Consider the following 14,982-nt stretch of genomic DNA (forward strand, 5'->3'; position numbering starts at 1 on the left):
TCATCTATCCAGCTCTTTCGTCTTTATTTCTTAGGGTATTGGCTCCCTCTCTATGCCCTTTTCTTCCCTCGGGACCTTCTTTTGTTCGTTTGAGCCATTTCTTTATTCTCTTTCTGTTCTTCTTTCTTCTTCTGTCGTTCCTTTATCTTCTCTATCTTCTCCTCTAGTCTCTTCAACAACTTTTGTTCCTGTTTCTTCTTTTGTATCTTCCTTTGCTACTCCTTCTCTTCAGCCTTTCTCTTCTGTTTCTCCATCATCATTTTATATTTCTCCTCTCTCTTTCTCTGCTTCTCCTCCTCATTCTTCTTTTTAATTTCTTGCTTCTTTCTTCTGTTCTCCTCTTAAATTTGTTGTAATAGTTGCAAATCCCTTTAATACTGTTCCTCTTTTATTCTCTTATTTTCCTCTTTTATTCTCTTATTTTCCTCTTTCATTTGTTTTAGTCTCTGTAAGTTATCCCTTTACCGCTCCTTCTCCTTCCTCGCCTCTTCCATCTTCCTTATCTCTTCCTCATTCACTTTTGACGCAGATGTTTTCTTCTGATTCAATATTTTAGTTATAAGTTCCACCTGCTTCTTCCAGAGGTCGTGAGCTTCTTGCTCTTGCTCTAAGAACTCTTACAGGAACTTCCTGGCCGCATTCTCTTCTTGTGCCCTGTAGACCTACCCTGATAGACCTCGGTCTGCCGGCCTGTAGACCTACCCTGATAGACCTCGGTCTCCCGGCCTGTAGACCTAACCTGATAGACCTTAGTCTCCTGGCCTGTAGGTCTACCCTGATAGACCTCGGTCTCCCGGCCTGTAGACCTACCCTGATAGACCTTGGTCTCCCGGCCTGTAGACCTACCCTGATAGACCTTGGTCTCCCGGCCTGTAGACCTACCCTGATAGACCTTGGTCTCCCGGCCTGTAGACCTACCCTGATAGACCTTGGTCTCCCGGCCTGTAGACCTACCCTGATAGACCTTGGTCTCCCGGCCTGTAGACCTACCCTGATAGACCTTGGTCTCCCGGCCTGTAGACCTACCCTGATAGACCTCGGTCTCCCGGCCTGTAGACCTAACCTGATAAACCTTGGTCTCCCGCTCTGTAGACTTACCCTGATAGACCTTGGTCTCCTGCTCTGTAGACTTACCCTGATAGACCTTGGTCTCCCGCTCTGTAGACTTACCCTGATAGACCTTGGTCTCCTGGCCTGTAGGTCTACTCTGGCAGGCCGCGGTCTCTATGCCACTGTTCAGAGCCATCTTCCTAAGAGCTCAAGGTCTATTCCGGTAGATCTTCGTAGTTTCTTTACCTCTTAGCTTCACAATCTTAACATAAACATTGTAGTGTCCTCTGTTGCCCTCTACAGTGTGTACAAGAACAGTCGACCGGATTCAACAGATTTTATCCGCTCTTGTTTCTCATGTCTCTACACTGTTTAGAAGAGCATAGAGCCGAGCATAGAGCCGGATATTGCAGCTTTTCTCCGCCTGTCTTCTGCTCGGGTCGACAGGGACCACAAGGATATTGAAATGAATGAAATTATCGGGGTGGATAAGGACATTGAGGTGGATACTAGCCGTCCTCAGTCGCCTCCTTACGATTAAATTTTGGTATCTTCTCATTTTGGTACATGCCATATGTCTCCTGCTTCCTCTACCTCTACTCTATCATCGTCCGCTCTATCTACTGTATGTCCATGTAATATTAATTTGTGAATATTGCCTCTAGTGGGCGCGTATCGGCTCCTTCGTGGAAAACAGGAGATATTTGTCACTGGGTTTCGTTTCTGGATGTGAGGTATTTTAATGTTTAAATTATATTTTATATCAATTATGTACAAAATTTGAGTGACCTTGGAATGTTATTATATATGGAGTGGGTGTGAGAGTTTGTGTGTAGATTAGTACTTATTATGATGTACTCACTCATTTGTACTCACCCACATCGGCCGGTCGGCCGAGCGGACAGCACGCTGGACTTGTGATCCTGTGGTCCCGGGTTCGATCCCGGGCGCCGGCGAGAAACAATGGGCAGAGTTTCTTTCACCCTATGCCCCTGTTACCTAGCAGTAAAATAGGTACCTGGGTGTTAGTCAGCTGTCACGGGCTGCTTCTTGGGGGTGGAGGCCTGGTCGAGGACCGGGTCGCGGGGACACTAAAAAAGCCCCGAAATCATCTCAAGATAACCAAGATAACCCAGATGTACTCACCTAGAGTGACGACGACTACGGGCTCACCATAGCCCGTGCTACTTGGAACTTTTTGTTCCAGGTAGCGAATCTTAAACAACAACAACAAACTCGCCTAGATATATTATACCTCTCATATAGTATACCTCTTCTCCCCACTTCCGCCTGTGCTGGTATAATTCTTATTTTGCGTTTTGAGTCATGTGTTTAAACACACATTTACAGTTAACTTGGTGAAGCAGGTTTGGCCTCGTGCCGCCGCCTCGTTGAGCACTGTTCCAACATGACAAAGTAATCACAAGAATGTCACTTTGTAACCATTTAGTCTTATTTATTATTTTCTTCCAATCCTCAACTATGGACATGATTAGATTTCTACGGTTTAATGACCGTGGAGAGGAGGGACCTGCTGCATGGGTAACAGCTTCTCTGTATCAACCTACCGAGGCTTTGCGCCCTGGAGAGGCGACTCCATAGTCTCCTGAGACTGATGAATGCCTACTACTACTTCTATATACAGAGAGAGAGAGAGAGAGAGAGAGAGAGAGAGAGAGAGAGAGAGAGAGAGAGAGAGAGAGAGAGAGAGAGAGAGAGAGAGAGAGAGAGAGAGAGAGAGAGACATCGGAAGCAATCAACATATTACAGAATATTCTGAGTGACAGATATACATGTTTCTTAGTGTTTGCAGCAGTCAAGTACACATCGTTTTCCCTGGGGGTCATTAGCCAGTTCCTTCGAGTAGTCTGACTGTTTACTGGAGACTTGGGCGTCACTCCAGCACGTCAGAACGTTTAGAAATAGCTCGCGTAGTTATGGTTGGTATTGTGGTGAGGTTGGTCGTGTGTAGTGAAGATGGTTGCAGTGTGTAGTGAAGATGGTTGCAGTGTGTAGTGAAGATGGTTGCAGTGTGTAGTGAAGATGGTTGCAGTGTGTAGTGAAGATGGTTGCAGTGTGTAGTGAAGATGGTTGCAGTGTGTAGTGAAGATGGTTGCAGTGTGTAGTGAAGATGGTTGCAGTGTGTAGTGAAGATGGTTGCAGTGTGTAGTGAAGATGGTTGCAGTGTGTAGTGAAGATGGTTGCAGTGTGTAGTGAAGATGGTTGCAGTGTGTAGTGAAGATGGTTGCAGTGTGTAGTGAAGATGGTTGCAGTGTGTAGTGAAGATGGTTGCAGTGTGTAGTGAAGATGGTTGCAGTGTGTAGTGAAGATGGTTGCAGTGTGTAGTGAAGATGGTTGCAGTGTGTAGTGAAGATGGTTGCAGTGTGTAGTGAAGATGGTTGCAGTGTGTAGTGAAGATGGTTACAGTGTGTAGTGAAGATGGTTACAGTGTGTAGTGAAGATGGTTACAGTGTGTAGTGAAGATGGTTACAGTGTGTAGTGAAGATGGTTACAGTGTGTAGTGAAGATGGTTACAGTGTGTAGTGAAGATGGTTACAGTGTGTAGTGAAGATGGTTACAGTGTGTAGTGAAGATGGTTACAGTGTGTAGTGAAGATGGTTACAGTGTGTAGTGAAGATGGTTACAGTGTGTAGTGAAGATGGTTACAGTGTGTAGTGAAGATGGTTACAGTGTGTAGTGAAGATAGTTACAGTGTGTAGTGAAGATGGTTACAGTGTGTAGTGAAGATGGTTACAGTGTGTAGTGAAGATGGTTACAGTGTGTAGTGAAGATGGTTACAGTGTGTAGTGAAGATGGTTACAGTGTGTAGTGAAGATGGTTACAGTGTGTAGTGAAGATGGTTACAGGGTGTAGTGAAGATGTGACCTCCTCCTCCACTCGCCCTCGCTACCTGGAACATAAAGTTCCAAGTAGCACGGGCTATGGTGAGCCCGTAGTGCTCAGCACAACCCTGGTATCATATGAAGGAGTATAAATCATGTCTCACGAAGCAAAACCTTAAAACAACGACACTCACAGTCCGCTCAAGACAAAACCGCTACTTTACCATATCTTGAGGTTATCTTGAGATGATTTCGGGGCTTTAGTGTCCCCGCGGCCCGGTCCTCGACCAGGCCTCCACCCCCAGGAAGCAGCCCGTGACAGCTGACTAACACCCAGGTACCTATTTTACTGCTAGGTAACAGGGGGCATAGGGTGAAAGAAACTCTGCCCATTGTTTCTCGCCGGCGCCCAGGATCGAACCCGGGACCACAGGATCACTAGACCAGTGTGCTGTCCGCTCGGCCGACCGGCTCCGACCATACCTTGAGGAGCTTCCGGGGCTTAGCGTCCCCGCGGCCCGGTCGTCGACCAGGCCTCCAGGTTGCTGGACTGATCAACCAGGCTGTTGGACGCGGCTGCTCGCAGCCTGACGTATGAGTCACAGCCTGGTTGATCAATGACAACAAAAAATAGGTAAACCCTAAAATATAAACCTGAACGCTAACCTCTGAAAGTAGAGGCAATGTGAGGGCTTAAACCCACGTAAAAGTCCCAGACGGGATCGTTCAGCTCCTTAATGTTGAGAGCGCGCGCATCTGTCGCCGCGCGCGTTCGTGTTGGGAACAATACTAGCCGGATAGTTGTGGATTATGACGTCATCGGCGATCACGAACGCCTCCCCGCCGCTCATAAGGGTCATCAAGTGCTCTATTACACGGTAAAAATCTCCCTTACGGCATTGATGGATATGATTCATCTGGTGACGAAAGGTGGTGGTGGGCTGAGGTGGGCTGAGGTGGGCTGAGGTGGGCTGGGGGTCCCTAGGAACACTAGGGGTGGGCTGGGGGTCCCTGGGAACACCAGGGGTGGGCTGAGGTGGGCTGGCCGCCCCCAGGAACACCAGGGGTGGGCTGGGTGTCCCTAGGAACACCAGGGGTGGGCTGGCCGCTCCCAGGAACACCAGGGGTGGGCTGGCCGCTCCCAGGAACACCAGGGGTGGGCTGGTCGCCCCCAGGAACACCAGGGGTGGGCTGGCCGCCCCCAGGAACACCAGGGGTGGGCTGGCCGCCCCCAGGAACACCAGGGGTGGGCTGGCCGCCCCCAGGAACACCAGGGGTGGGCTGGCCGCCCCCAGGAACACCAGGGGTGGGCTGGCCGCCCCCAGGAACACCAGGGGTGGGCTGGCCGCCCCCAGGAACACCAGGGGTGGGCTGGCCGCCCCAAAAAACTGCTTGCAAGCCGTGTCACAGAAAACGGGCTTTATAGCGGTGTATCATAAGGACAGAATTAGCTAACTCAATCACATAAAAGACACAAATAACACCTTTATCTTCCCCCTTAATCCAAATGAAGCAGTCGGGGTAAGAAAGAGACAAACCACATCATCTCACAAAGTCAGTAGTCCTTTGTGCTCAGCCAGTAATCTGACCCTAATGGCCCCGCGAGGCTTAACGCCGTGATTCCCTACTAACGAGGTCCAAATAGGCCATTAACTAACAATTCCTAAATTGCAACCGACAATAGTTGACTCCCAGGTAACTATTTACTGCAAGGTGAACAGAGGTATCAGGTGTAAGGAAACTTAACCAAATGTCTCGTCACGCCTGAGAATCAAACTCGGGTCCAGTCACTTGAGCCGCTTGGGCTAACCAATGGGTGGAAATGTGAGCATTAAACGGTTAACGACACATATATGCATGGGGTGGGTGATGGCACTAATATGATGATGTTGTTAAAGATTCGCTACCTGGAACATAAAGTTCTAGGTAGCACGGGCTATGGTGAGCCCATATGGCCCTTACTCTAATATGATGGTCGTTAACACTACTCAGGTCCTAGGCCAGGGGCCAGATTCACGAAGTAGTTACGCATGCACTTACGAACCTGGGGTCAGATTCACGAAGCAGTTACGCAAGCACTTACGAACCTGGGGTCAGATTCACGAAGCAGTTACGCAAGCACTTACGAACCTGGGGCCAGATTCACGAAGCAGTTACGCAAGCACTTACGAACCTGGGGGCCGGATTCACGTCGAAGCAGTTACGCAAGCACTTACGAACCTGGGGGCCAGATTCAGGAAGCAGTTACGGAAGCACTTACGAACCTGGGATCAGATTCACGAAGCAGTTACGCAAGCACTTACGAACCTGGGGCCAAATTCACGAAGTAGTTACGCAAGCACTTACGAACCTGTACATCTTTCCTCAATCTTTGACGGCTTTGGTTACATTTATTAAACAGTTTACAAGCATGAAAACTTGCCAATCAACTGTTGTTATTGTTATAAACAGCCTCCTGGTGCTTCGGAGCTCATTAACTGTTTAATAATTGCAAACAAAGCCGCCAAAGATTGAGAAAAGATGTACAGGTTCGTAAGTGCTTGCGTAACTGCTTCGTGAAGTTGGCCGCTGGAGTGTGAGAGGTCTTAAGCAAGGGTCGTCCCGAAATCATACAAATCGGATGGTTTTTGTCTTGAGGGGGTACTATGTCAGGTCGTTTAAACGAAGATGGCGTTGTATCAATGTGTAGAGTGGTGCTGCTGGAGGAGCTGGCGATCTCTGATATACAGGACGTCCCTATACCCAGGGGGAAAGACTCAGCGAAAAGACTGGAATACTGTGTCTGCTAAAAGTGCTGAGACTGCGGACTCAGTTCAGCAAAAGGCTGGACTAAGAACCGCCTGACTTCTACATCACATTAACTGGCATTAATCTTTGTAAAAACACTTACATTTAATAAACATCAACGACATTTTCAGATTATCTCACCCGCACAAGATAATAATCTTGTGCGGGTGAGATAATATGATAATCTGTCATAATCTTATGTATACAGACACGCGGTCATTCACAACCCGAGTGAATAAAATATAAATAAACCACATATACTCTTATATGTGGTTTACATATAAGACTACATATACAAGGACACATTCCCCAAATTGGTTCTTGTCAAGCTTGCGGCGGATGATCCCAAGAATACAAATCTAACTGCATTATCCGCCATTCATCTCCGGGTCCATATATAATGAGGCGAACCCACACGCAAAAAAACAAATCTTTGTGTTTCCGTGTGGGTGGCCCGTGGGGTCATTTACCAGTGGAGACGCGACGGTGGTGACTGATGGCTCCTGGAGACGTCTTGGCCAGAGACTTTCACTCCCAGAGATCTCCTGCATCTGCCACACACGCCGCTGGCCACCCAGGGTCATCGTCCTGCAAGGTCACCCTCATCCGAGGTCATCCAAGGTGTATAAGACCCAACTATCACGTAAGATCATGAACGAAACTCTAGAGATGTTATTGATGGTCGAGCCTGGCATCTCGTCGCAGCTTCCACTCTGGCGTGCACAAACTCTCCTGATCATCTGTACATCTCGCATCGTGGGGGTGTATCTGTTCTCGTGGCCATATATACACATCGACTTCAATTTATCAAAGCGTCCCATTGCCTTGAGTCATTTGCATTAGTCTCCCCTCCTAAAAAAACAGAAGACGAGACTCCAATACATAGTATTGGGAGAGTGTGGTGGCTACAACACGAGTCTTTGTAAGCAGGATTAAATCCTGTCATAAATTGCTACGAGGAAACCCGATGGGTTACTGTGATTACCGTTGATAGAGCGACGGTCTCCCATATCCAACGTCGGATGTTCGAGCCTCCTAGTGCCTAATGCGAATTAAATGTTAAACAATAATGTGATTATATATATATATATATATATATATATATATATATATATATATATATATATATATATATATATATATATATATTTATATATATATATATATATATATATTATATATATATATATATATATATTATATATATATATTATATATATATATTATATATATATATATATATATATATATATATATATATATATATATATATATATATATATATATATATCTTAACTCTGTAGTAGCAGCCGAAGTGTAGAATGAGCAAGTCTGTGTGCTAAACTTTTGCTTAATGCAATTTGGATGCAAATGACCATTCGTTGTGAGCAATTTGGCAGAGGCAGCTCGTCCTTTGTGTGGTAATACATGATGTATGCCTCACTTGGTTCCCTCCATGTATTCTCCCCAAGTCCTTTCTTCCCTCCATCCCTGCCTTCATACTTCCTTCTCCATTTCTTTATCTCTTCTGACATATTCCTATTTCTCACACACTTTTTTTTTATCGTTTTCTCCATTCCCACTTCCTCTTTAAACTCCCTCCTTCCCTCCCTCCCTTCTCTCTCTCTCTCTCTCTCTCTCTCTCTCTCTCTCTCTCTCTCTCTCTCTCTCTCTCTCTCTCTCTCTCTCTCTCTCTAACCAAGCTATACTCATAGATGTTGAATATATTATTTGTTCTATGTGGCACAGGGCCTGGAGACGCTCTCCAGTTGCCTGGAGGCGTCGAGACTGTGAACTCAACATTGGAGTTATGTGAGCAACGTTCTTGTACTCTGTGGCACGTCCTTGTACTCTGTGGCACGTTCTTGTACTCTGTGGCACGTTCTTGTACTCTGTGGCACGTCCTTGTACTCTGTGGCACGTCCTTGTATTCTGTGGCACGTCCTTGTACTCTGTGGCACGTCCTTGTACTCTGTGGCACGTCCTTGTACTCTGTGGCACGTCCTTGTACTCTGTGGCACGTTCTTGTACTCTGTGGCACGTCCTTGTACTCTGTGGCACGTCCTTGTACTCTGTGGCACGTCCTTGTACTCTGTGGCACGTCCTTGTACTCTGTGGCACGTCCTTGTACTCTGTGGCACGTCCTTGTACTCTGTGGCACGTCCTTGTACTCTGTGGCACGTCCTTGTACTCTGTGGCACGTTCTTGTACTCTGTGGCACGTCCTTGTACTCTGTGGCACGTTCTTGTACTCTGTGGCACGTCCTTGTACTCTGTGGCACGTCCTTGTACTCTGTGGCACGTTCTTGTACTCTGTGGCACGTTCTTGTACTCTGTAACATTAAATTATTTGTCATTTTTTCATCCAGCAGTTGTTACTCTTGACCTCTGACCGCTCTTTACAACTCTCCTTGCGTCCAGTCATTGGCACTCTCAGTGGTTACCTGTTCTCATGTCCTTTCTCATTCCCCTTCCGTCGCAACCCCTGCTCCCACCCCTCCTGACCCCCTCCCATCACTCCCTCACCCCTCCCATCACTCCCACACCCCTCCCATCCCTCCCACACCCCTTCCATCCCTCCCTCACCCCTCCCATCACTCCCACACCCCTTCCATACATCCCTCACCCCTTCCATCCCTCTCTCCCCTCAGCAATATCCGGTCATGACCAACGCTTTCCCCCCCCCCCCCACCCCACTTACACTCCTCATCCCCACAATTTGCCCCCATGTATCTCCCCTTCCGTATCTTTCACATCTCTATCCCTTCTCCGCTGCATTCCCCCCTCCCCCCTTCCCTGTTACCCCCCCCCTCCCAGCAGGAGACAAAGCCTGGGGGGCCTGAGTATTTATGGTTGCATTGTCACATTAGCGTCACCCATTGCAGAAGGGCGGCCTGCATTGTGGGGAGGGGCGGCCTGCATTGTAGTGAGGGGCGGCCTGCATTGTAGTGAGGGGCGGCCTGCATTGTAGTGAGGGGCGGCCTGCATTGTAGTGAGGGGCGGCCTGCGGTGTAGTGAGGGGCGGTCTGCATTGTAGTGAGGGGCGGCCTGCATTGTAGTGAGGGGCGGCCTGCATTGTAGTGAGAGGCGGCCTGCATTGTGGGGAGGGGCGGCCTGCATTGTGGGGAGGGGCGGCCTGCACTGTGTTAAAGGAACAGACATCGGAGGTGAAAGGTTAGGGTGGGAGTTGCCTAAAGATTGATAGTAAGGATCAGACGGGCAGGGATTAGGGAGGATAAGGGTAAGGATATAAGGGCAGGAAATATACATATAATTTCCTGCCCCTATATCCTGCCTATATCCAAAGCAAAAGGGGAACATGGTATAGGGTGAATCATGGTGCCATGGAGGGGGAGATGTGAGGGAGGGAGTGCCAGAGGAGGGGGTTTGAGGGAAGTAGGGAGGGGTAGGGGCAGATTACAATTTGTACCCAATTTGTACCCAATTTGTCCCAATTTATATCCAATTTGTACCCAAATTGTCCCAATTTGTACCGAATTTGTCTCCAATTTGACCCAATTTGTACCCAATTTTATTCAATTTGTACCCAATTTGTCCCAATTTTATCCCAATTTGTCTCCAATTTGCCCCAATTTGTACAAAATTTTACCCAATTTGTACCCAATTTGTCCCAATTTATACCAATTTGTACCAATTTGTCCCAATTTATATTCAATTTGTACCCAATTTTACGCAATTAGTCCCAATTTGTACCCAATTTGTCCCAATTTGTACCCAATTTGTCCCAATTTGTACACAATTTGTCCCAATTTGTACCCAATTTGTCCCTATTTGTACCCAATTTGTCCCAATTTGTACCCAATTTGTCCCAATTTGTACCCAATTTGTCCCAAGTTTATCCCAATTTGTACCCAATTTGTCCCTATTTGCCCCAATTTGTACCCAATTTTACCCTATTTGTACCTGATGCGGCGTGTAAAGCATCTGAACTAGTCCCAGGAGGCAGGGGGTAGTGGGGGGAGATGTGGGGGGGGGGGGTGATGGGATAAAGGGGGGAGGCAGATGCCAACAATGCATTCAAATCTCCATCTGTGCATCTGTGATGCACTGCAGGTGACGTCAGTGTGGGGAGCGTCCGGATGACTGAAGGAGCGGCCGGATGACTGAGGAAGCGGCCGGATGACTGAGGAAGCGGCCGGATGACTGAGACAGCAGCTCGATGACAGAGGAGCGGCCGGATGACTGAGGGAGCGTCCGGATGACTGAAGGAGCGGCCGGATGACTGAAGGAGCGGCCGGATGACTGAAGGAGCGGCCGGATGACAGAGGAAGCGGCCGGATGACTGAGACAGCAGCTCGATGACAGAGGAGCGGCCGGATGACTGAAGGAGCGGCCGGATGACGGGGGTTTTGGCCGGATGAGGCAGTGAGGGTGACTTCACCTACATATTACCTAAACATGTTATATATATGCACATGCAAACACTGAACAGCCGGGGTCCAAGAGCTGGAGCTCCCCCTTCCGGTAAGAACACGCAGGTAAGAACACGCAGGTAAGAACATGCAGGTAAGAACACGCAGGTAAGAACATGCAGGTAAGAACACGCAGGTAAGAACATGCAGGTAAGAACACGCAGGTAAGAACATGCAGGTAAGAACACGCAGGTAAGAACATGCAGGTAAGAACACGCAGGGAAGAACACGCAGGTAAGAACACGCAGGTAAGAACATGCAGGTAAGAACACGCAGGTAAGAACATGCAGGTAAGAACATGCAGGTAAGAACACGCAGGTAAGAACATGCAGGTAAGAACATGCAGGTAAGAACACGCAGGTAAGAACACGCAGGTAAGAACACGCAGGTAAGAACATGCAGGTAAGAACATGCAGGTAAGAACATGCAGGTAAGAACACGCAGGTAAGAACATGCAGGTAAGAACACGCAGGTAAGAACATGCAGGTAAGAACACGCAGGTAAGAACATGCAGGTAAGAACACGCAGGTAAGAACACGCAGGTAAGAACATGCAGGTAAGAACACGCAGGTAAGAACATGCAGGTAAGAACATGCAGGTAAGAACATGCAGGTAAGAACATGCAGGTAAGAACATGCAGGTAAGAACACGCAGGTAAGAACAACACACAACAACAGTTTAAAAGTATTTTAAGTCAATCTTATTCTTAAATTAAGCCTCTTTATTCTTCATTAATGATGAAGAATATTATTAATATTCATCAAGAATGATTAAGAATATTAACTAAATTGAGAGTTTAGGGAACATTTCACGCAAATAAAGTAATGTTTATTAATGTTTAAGTAATGTTTAGAGAGAGAGAGAGAGAGAGAGAGAGAGAGAGAGAGAGAGAGAGAGAGAGAGAGAGAGAGAGAGAGAGAGAGAGAGAGAGAGAGAGAGAGATGGGCGAGACATCAGTGGCAATTATCCCTATCTACATTACATCAACATCATCAGTCTGTACTCTACTCCTCCTGTTCCGTCTCTGTCCTTCGTTATCTTTATTATCTCCTCTGCCTCTCTCTCCCCTCTAATCGTCTTCTCCGCCGCTCCCCTCTTTATCGGGAATTGTGGCACTAATCGGTTATCAAAGGGGAGGATGACTGCAGTTAATGTTGATATTCGGTAGATTTCTCCATTATGGCAGACTCGTCACTAAGTCATCAGTCGCACCTAGTTTATAGCCAGATACACTGCAGTTGGACGTGTTGTGGCCAGATGCATTGCAGTTGGACGTGTTGTGGCCAGATGCATTGCAGTTGGACGTGTTGTGGCCAGATGCATTGCAGTTGGACGTGTTGTGGCCAGGTGCATTGCAGTTGGATGTGTCGTGGCCAGATACACTGCAATTGGATGTGTTGCGGCCAGACACACTGCATTTAGACGTGTCGTGGCCAGTTACACTGCAGTTGGACGTGTTGTGGCCAGATACATTGCAGTTGGATGTGTTGTGGCCAGATACATTGCAGTTGGATGTGTTGTGGCCAGATACACTGCAGTTGGATGTGTTGTGGCCAGATACACTGCAGTTGGACGTGTTGTGGCCAGATACACTGCAGTTGGACGTGTTGTGGCCAGATGTACCATCTCAAATATAACCTATCATAAGAACACAGCCATTGCCGCCCAATTAGCGTGTAACAAGGATGAAACTGACTAAGACCTAGGTATGCCCATCTATGTTGTCAAGATTATATTGCTCCAAACACTCCAGTCTAATAGAAGAGAGATTACTGACTCCCAAATGCCTGAAAGCACTAGAATAGAAAGCTATGATTTGTTTAGAACCGAAATCTGTGTATGTTTATTAGCAGCACAAAACGTCGACTAGACTGTGCGACACAGTGGTTGCCAGGATCTGATTGGGTTACCGTTACCTGTGGCAGGTGGCTGCCGTTACCTGTGCCAGGTGGCTACCGTTACCTGTGGCAGGTGGCTACCGTTACCTGTGGCAGGTGGCTACCGTTACCTGTGGCAGGTGGCTACCGTTACCTGTGGCAGGTGGCTGCCGTTACCTGTGGCAGGTGGCTATCGTTACCTGTGGCAGGTGGCTGCCGTTACCTGTGGCAGGTGGCTACCGTTACCTGTGGCAGGTGGCTGCCGTTACCTGTGGCAGGTGGCTATCGTTACCTGTGGCAGGTGGCTACCGTTACCTGTGGCAGGTGGCTACCGTTACCTGTGGCAGGTGGCTACCGTTACCTGTGGCAGGTGGCTACCGTTACCTGTGGTAGGTGGCTACCGCTACCTGTGGCAGGTGGCTACCGTTACCTGTGGCAGGTGGCTACCGTTACCTGTGGCAGGTGGCTACCGTTACCTGTGGCAGGTGGCTACCGTTGCCTGTGGCAGGTGGCTACCGTTACCTGTGGCAGGTGGCTACCGTTACCTGTGGCAGGTGGCTACCGTTACCTGTGGCAGGTGGCTACCGTTACCTGTGGCAGGTGGCTACCATTACCTGTGACAGGTGGCTACCGTTACCTGTGACAGGTGGCTACCATTACCTGTGGCAGGTGGCTACCGTAACCTGTGGCAGGTGGCTACCGTTACCTGTGGCAGGTGGCTACCATTACCTGTGGCAGGTGGCTACCGTTACCTGTGACAGGTGGCTACCGTTACCTGTGGCAGGTGGCTACCGTTACCTGTGGCAGGTGGCTACCATTACCTGTGGCAGGTGGCTACCGTTACCTGTGGCAGGTGGCTACCGTTACCTGTGGCAGGTGGCTACCGTTACCTGTGGCAGGTGGCTACCATTACCTGTGGCAGGTGGCTACCGTTACCTGTGACAGGTGGCTACAGGTGACGGATCTCCCAATCCTGAGCACTCCAGGTGCAACTATGTGAGCAGGAACTGCGGCATAATCTCCCACACTACATCACTGACTGCCCAGTTATTTGACCTTACAGACAAGTTGGCATAAGGAACCTAGAGCTTTGCAACGACTTTATTACCTCTCATGTTCTTGAGGATATCCTCATAATGCACCCAGAGTCTGCCAGTGCAGGCTACTGATCACATGGCCTTGTATGACTAACCATCCTGTGTGATGGGGATTTTTAGCATCACGTAGCTAGTTTTTGGACACTGTGCTCCCATTCATATAGTCTAGAGAGAGAGAGAGAGAGAGAGAGAGAGAGAGAGAGAGAGAGAGAGAGAGAGAGAGAGAGAGAGAGAGAGAGAGAGAGAGATACAGAATAGTACATAGAAACACAGGACAATAAAAGAGACGTAGAGAGGCAGGAATAAGCATGGACACAGACAGGCAAAGAGACAACTGGAAATATTCCCTCATAAACAGAAAATGTGAACATATATTTCTGTCCAAATATATTATATATAAAAAAAAACGTTTTATCGCAACTAAAGTTTTAACTCAATCCAAATGGTCCCACACGCCCCCTCCACCATAAATTCTGACGTCACTGTTTCTGTCTCCCATTTATCATGAGTTTTTATCCTCGTGTATTAGTCATGTGTCTCATTCTCTGTCCTCCTCTGCTTCTCATTCCCTGTCCTCTCCTGCTTCTCATTCTCTGTCCTCCCCTGCTTCTCATTCTCTCTCACTCCCCTCTTTCCTGCATTATTGGTGATGTGTCTTCTGCATAGCTTTATCAGATGCTCAGAAAAAAAGACAGATATAAAGATAGAGGTGAGACATAGACCCTGGCAATGCTGAGGACTCCCTCTAGTGTGTATATAGGGGGGTAGAAATAGCCTAAGCTACTCTATCCCTTTGAGATGTATTTATTGCTTATCTCAATAAACATACTTGAACTTGAACTTGAAGTGTGTATATATACACACACACACACACACACACTGGTGGTATACAGGCC

At 47.9% G+C, this 14,982-nt stretch overlaps 1 protein-coding gene across 1 annotated transcript; it reads right to left on the bottom strand.

Annotated features, from left to right (window-relative positions):
• Nucleotides 1-215: 215 nt before the first annotated feature.
• Nucleotides 216-1,246, bottom strand: LOC138371543 (S-antigen protein-like). Its single transcript, XM_069336423.1, has 2 exons — nucleotides 703-1,246; nucleotides 216-340 (listed from the first exon to the last, which is right to left on the bottom strand). The coding sequence occupies exons 1-2, from the start codon at nucleotides 1,244-1,246 to the stop codon at nucleotides 216-218; spliced, it is 669 nt and encodes a 222-aa protein (XP_069192524.1).
• Between the last annotated feature and the right edge of the window lie 13,736 nt (nucleotides 1,247-14,982).

This window comes from Procambarus clarkii, chromosome 4 (genome assembly GCF_040958095.1).
Source record: "Procambarus clarkii isolate CNS0578487 chromosome 4, FALCON_Pclarkii_2.0, whole genome shotgun sequence".
NCBI lineage: Eukaryota > Metazoa > Arthropoda > Malacostraca > Decapoda > Cambaridae > Procambarus > Procambarus clarkii.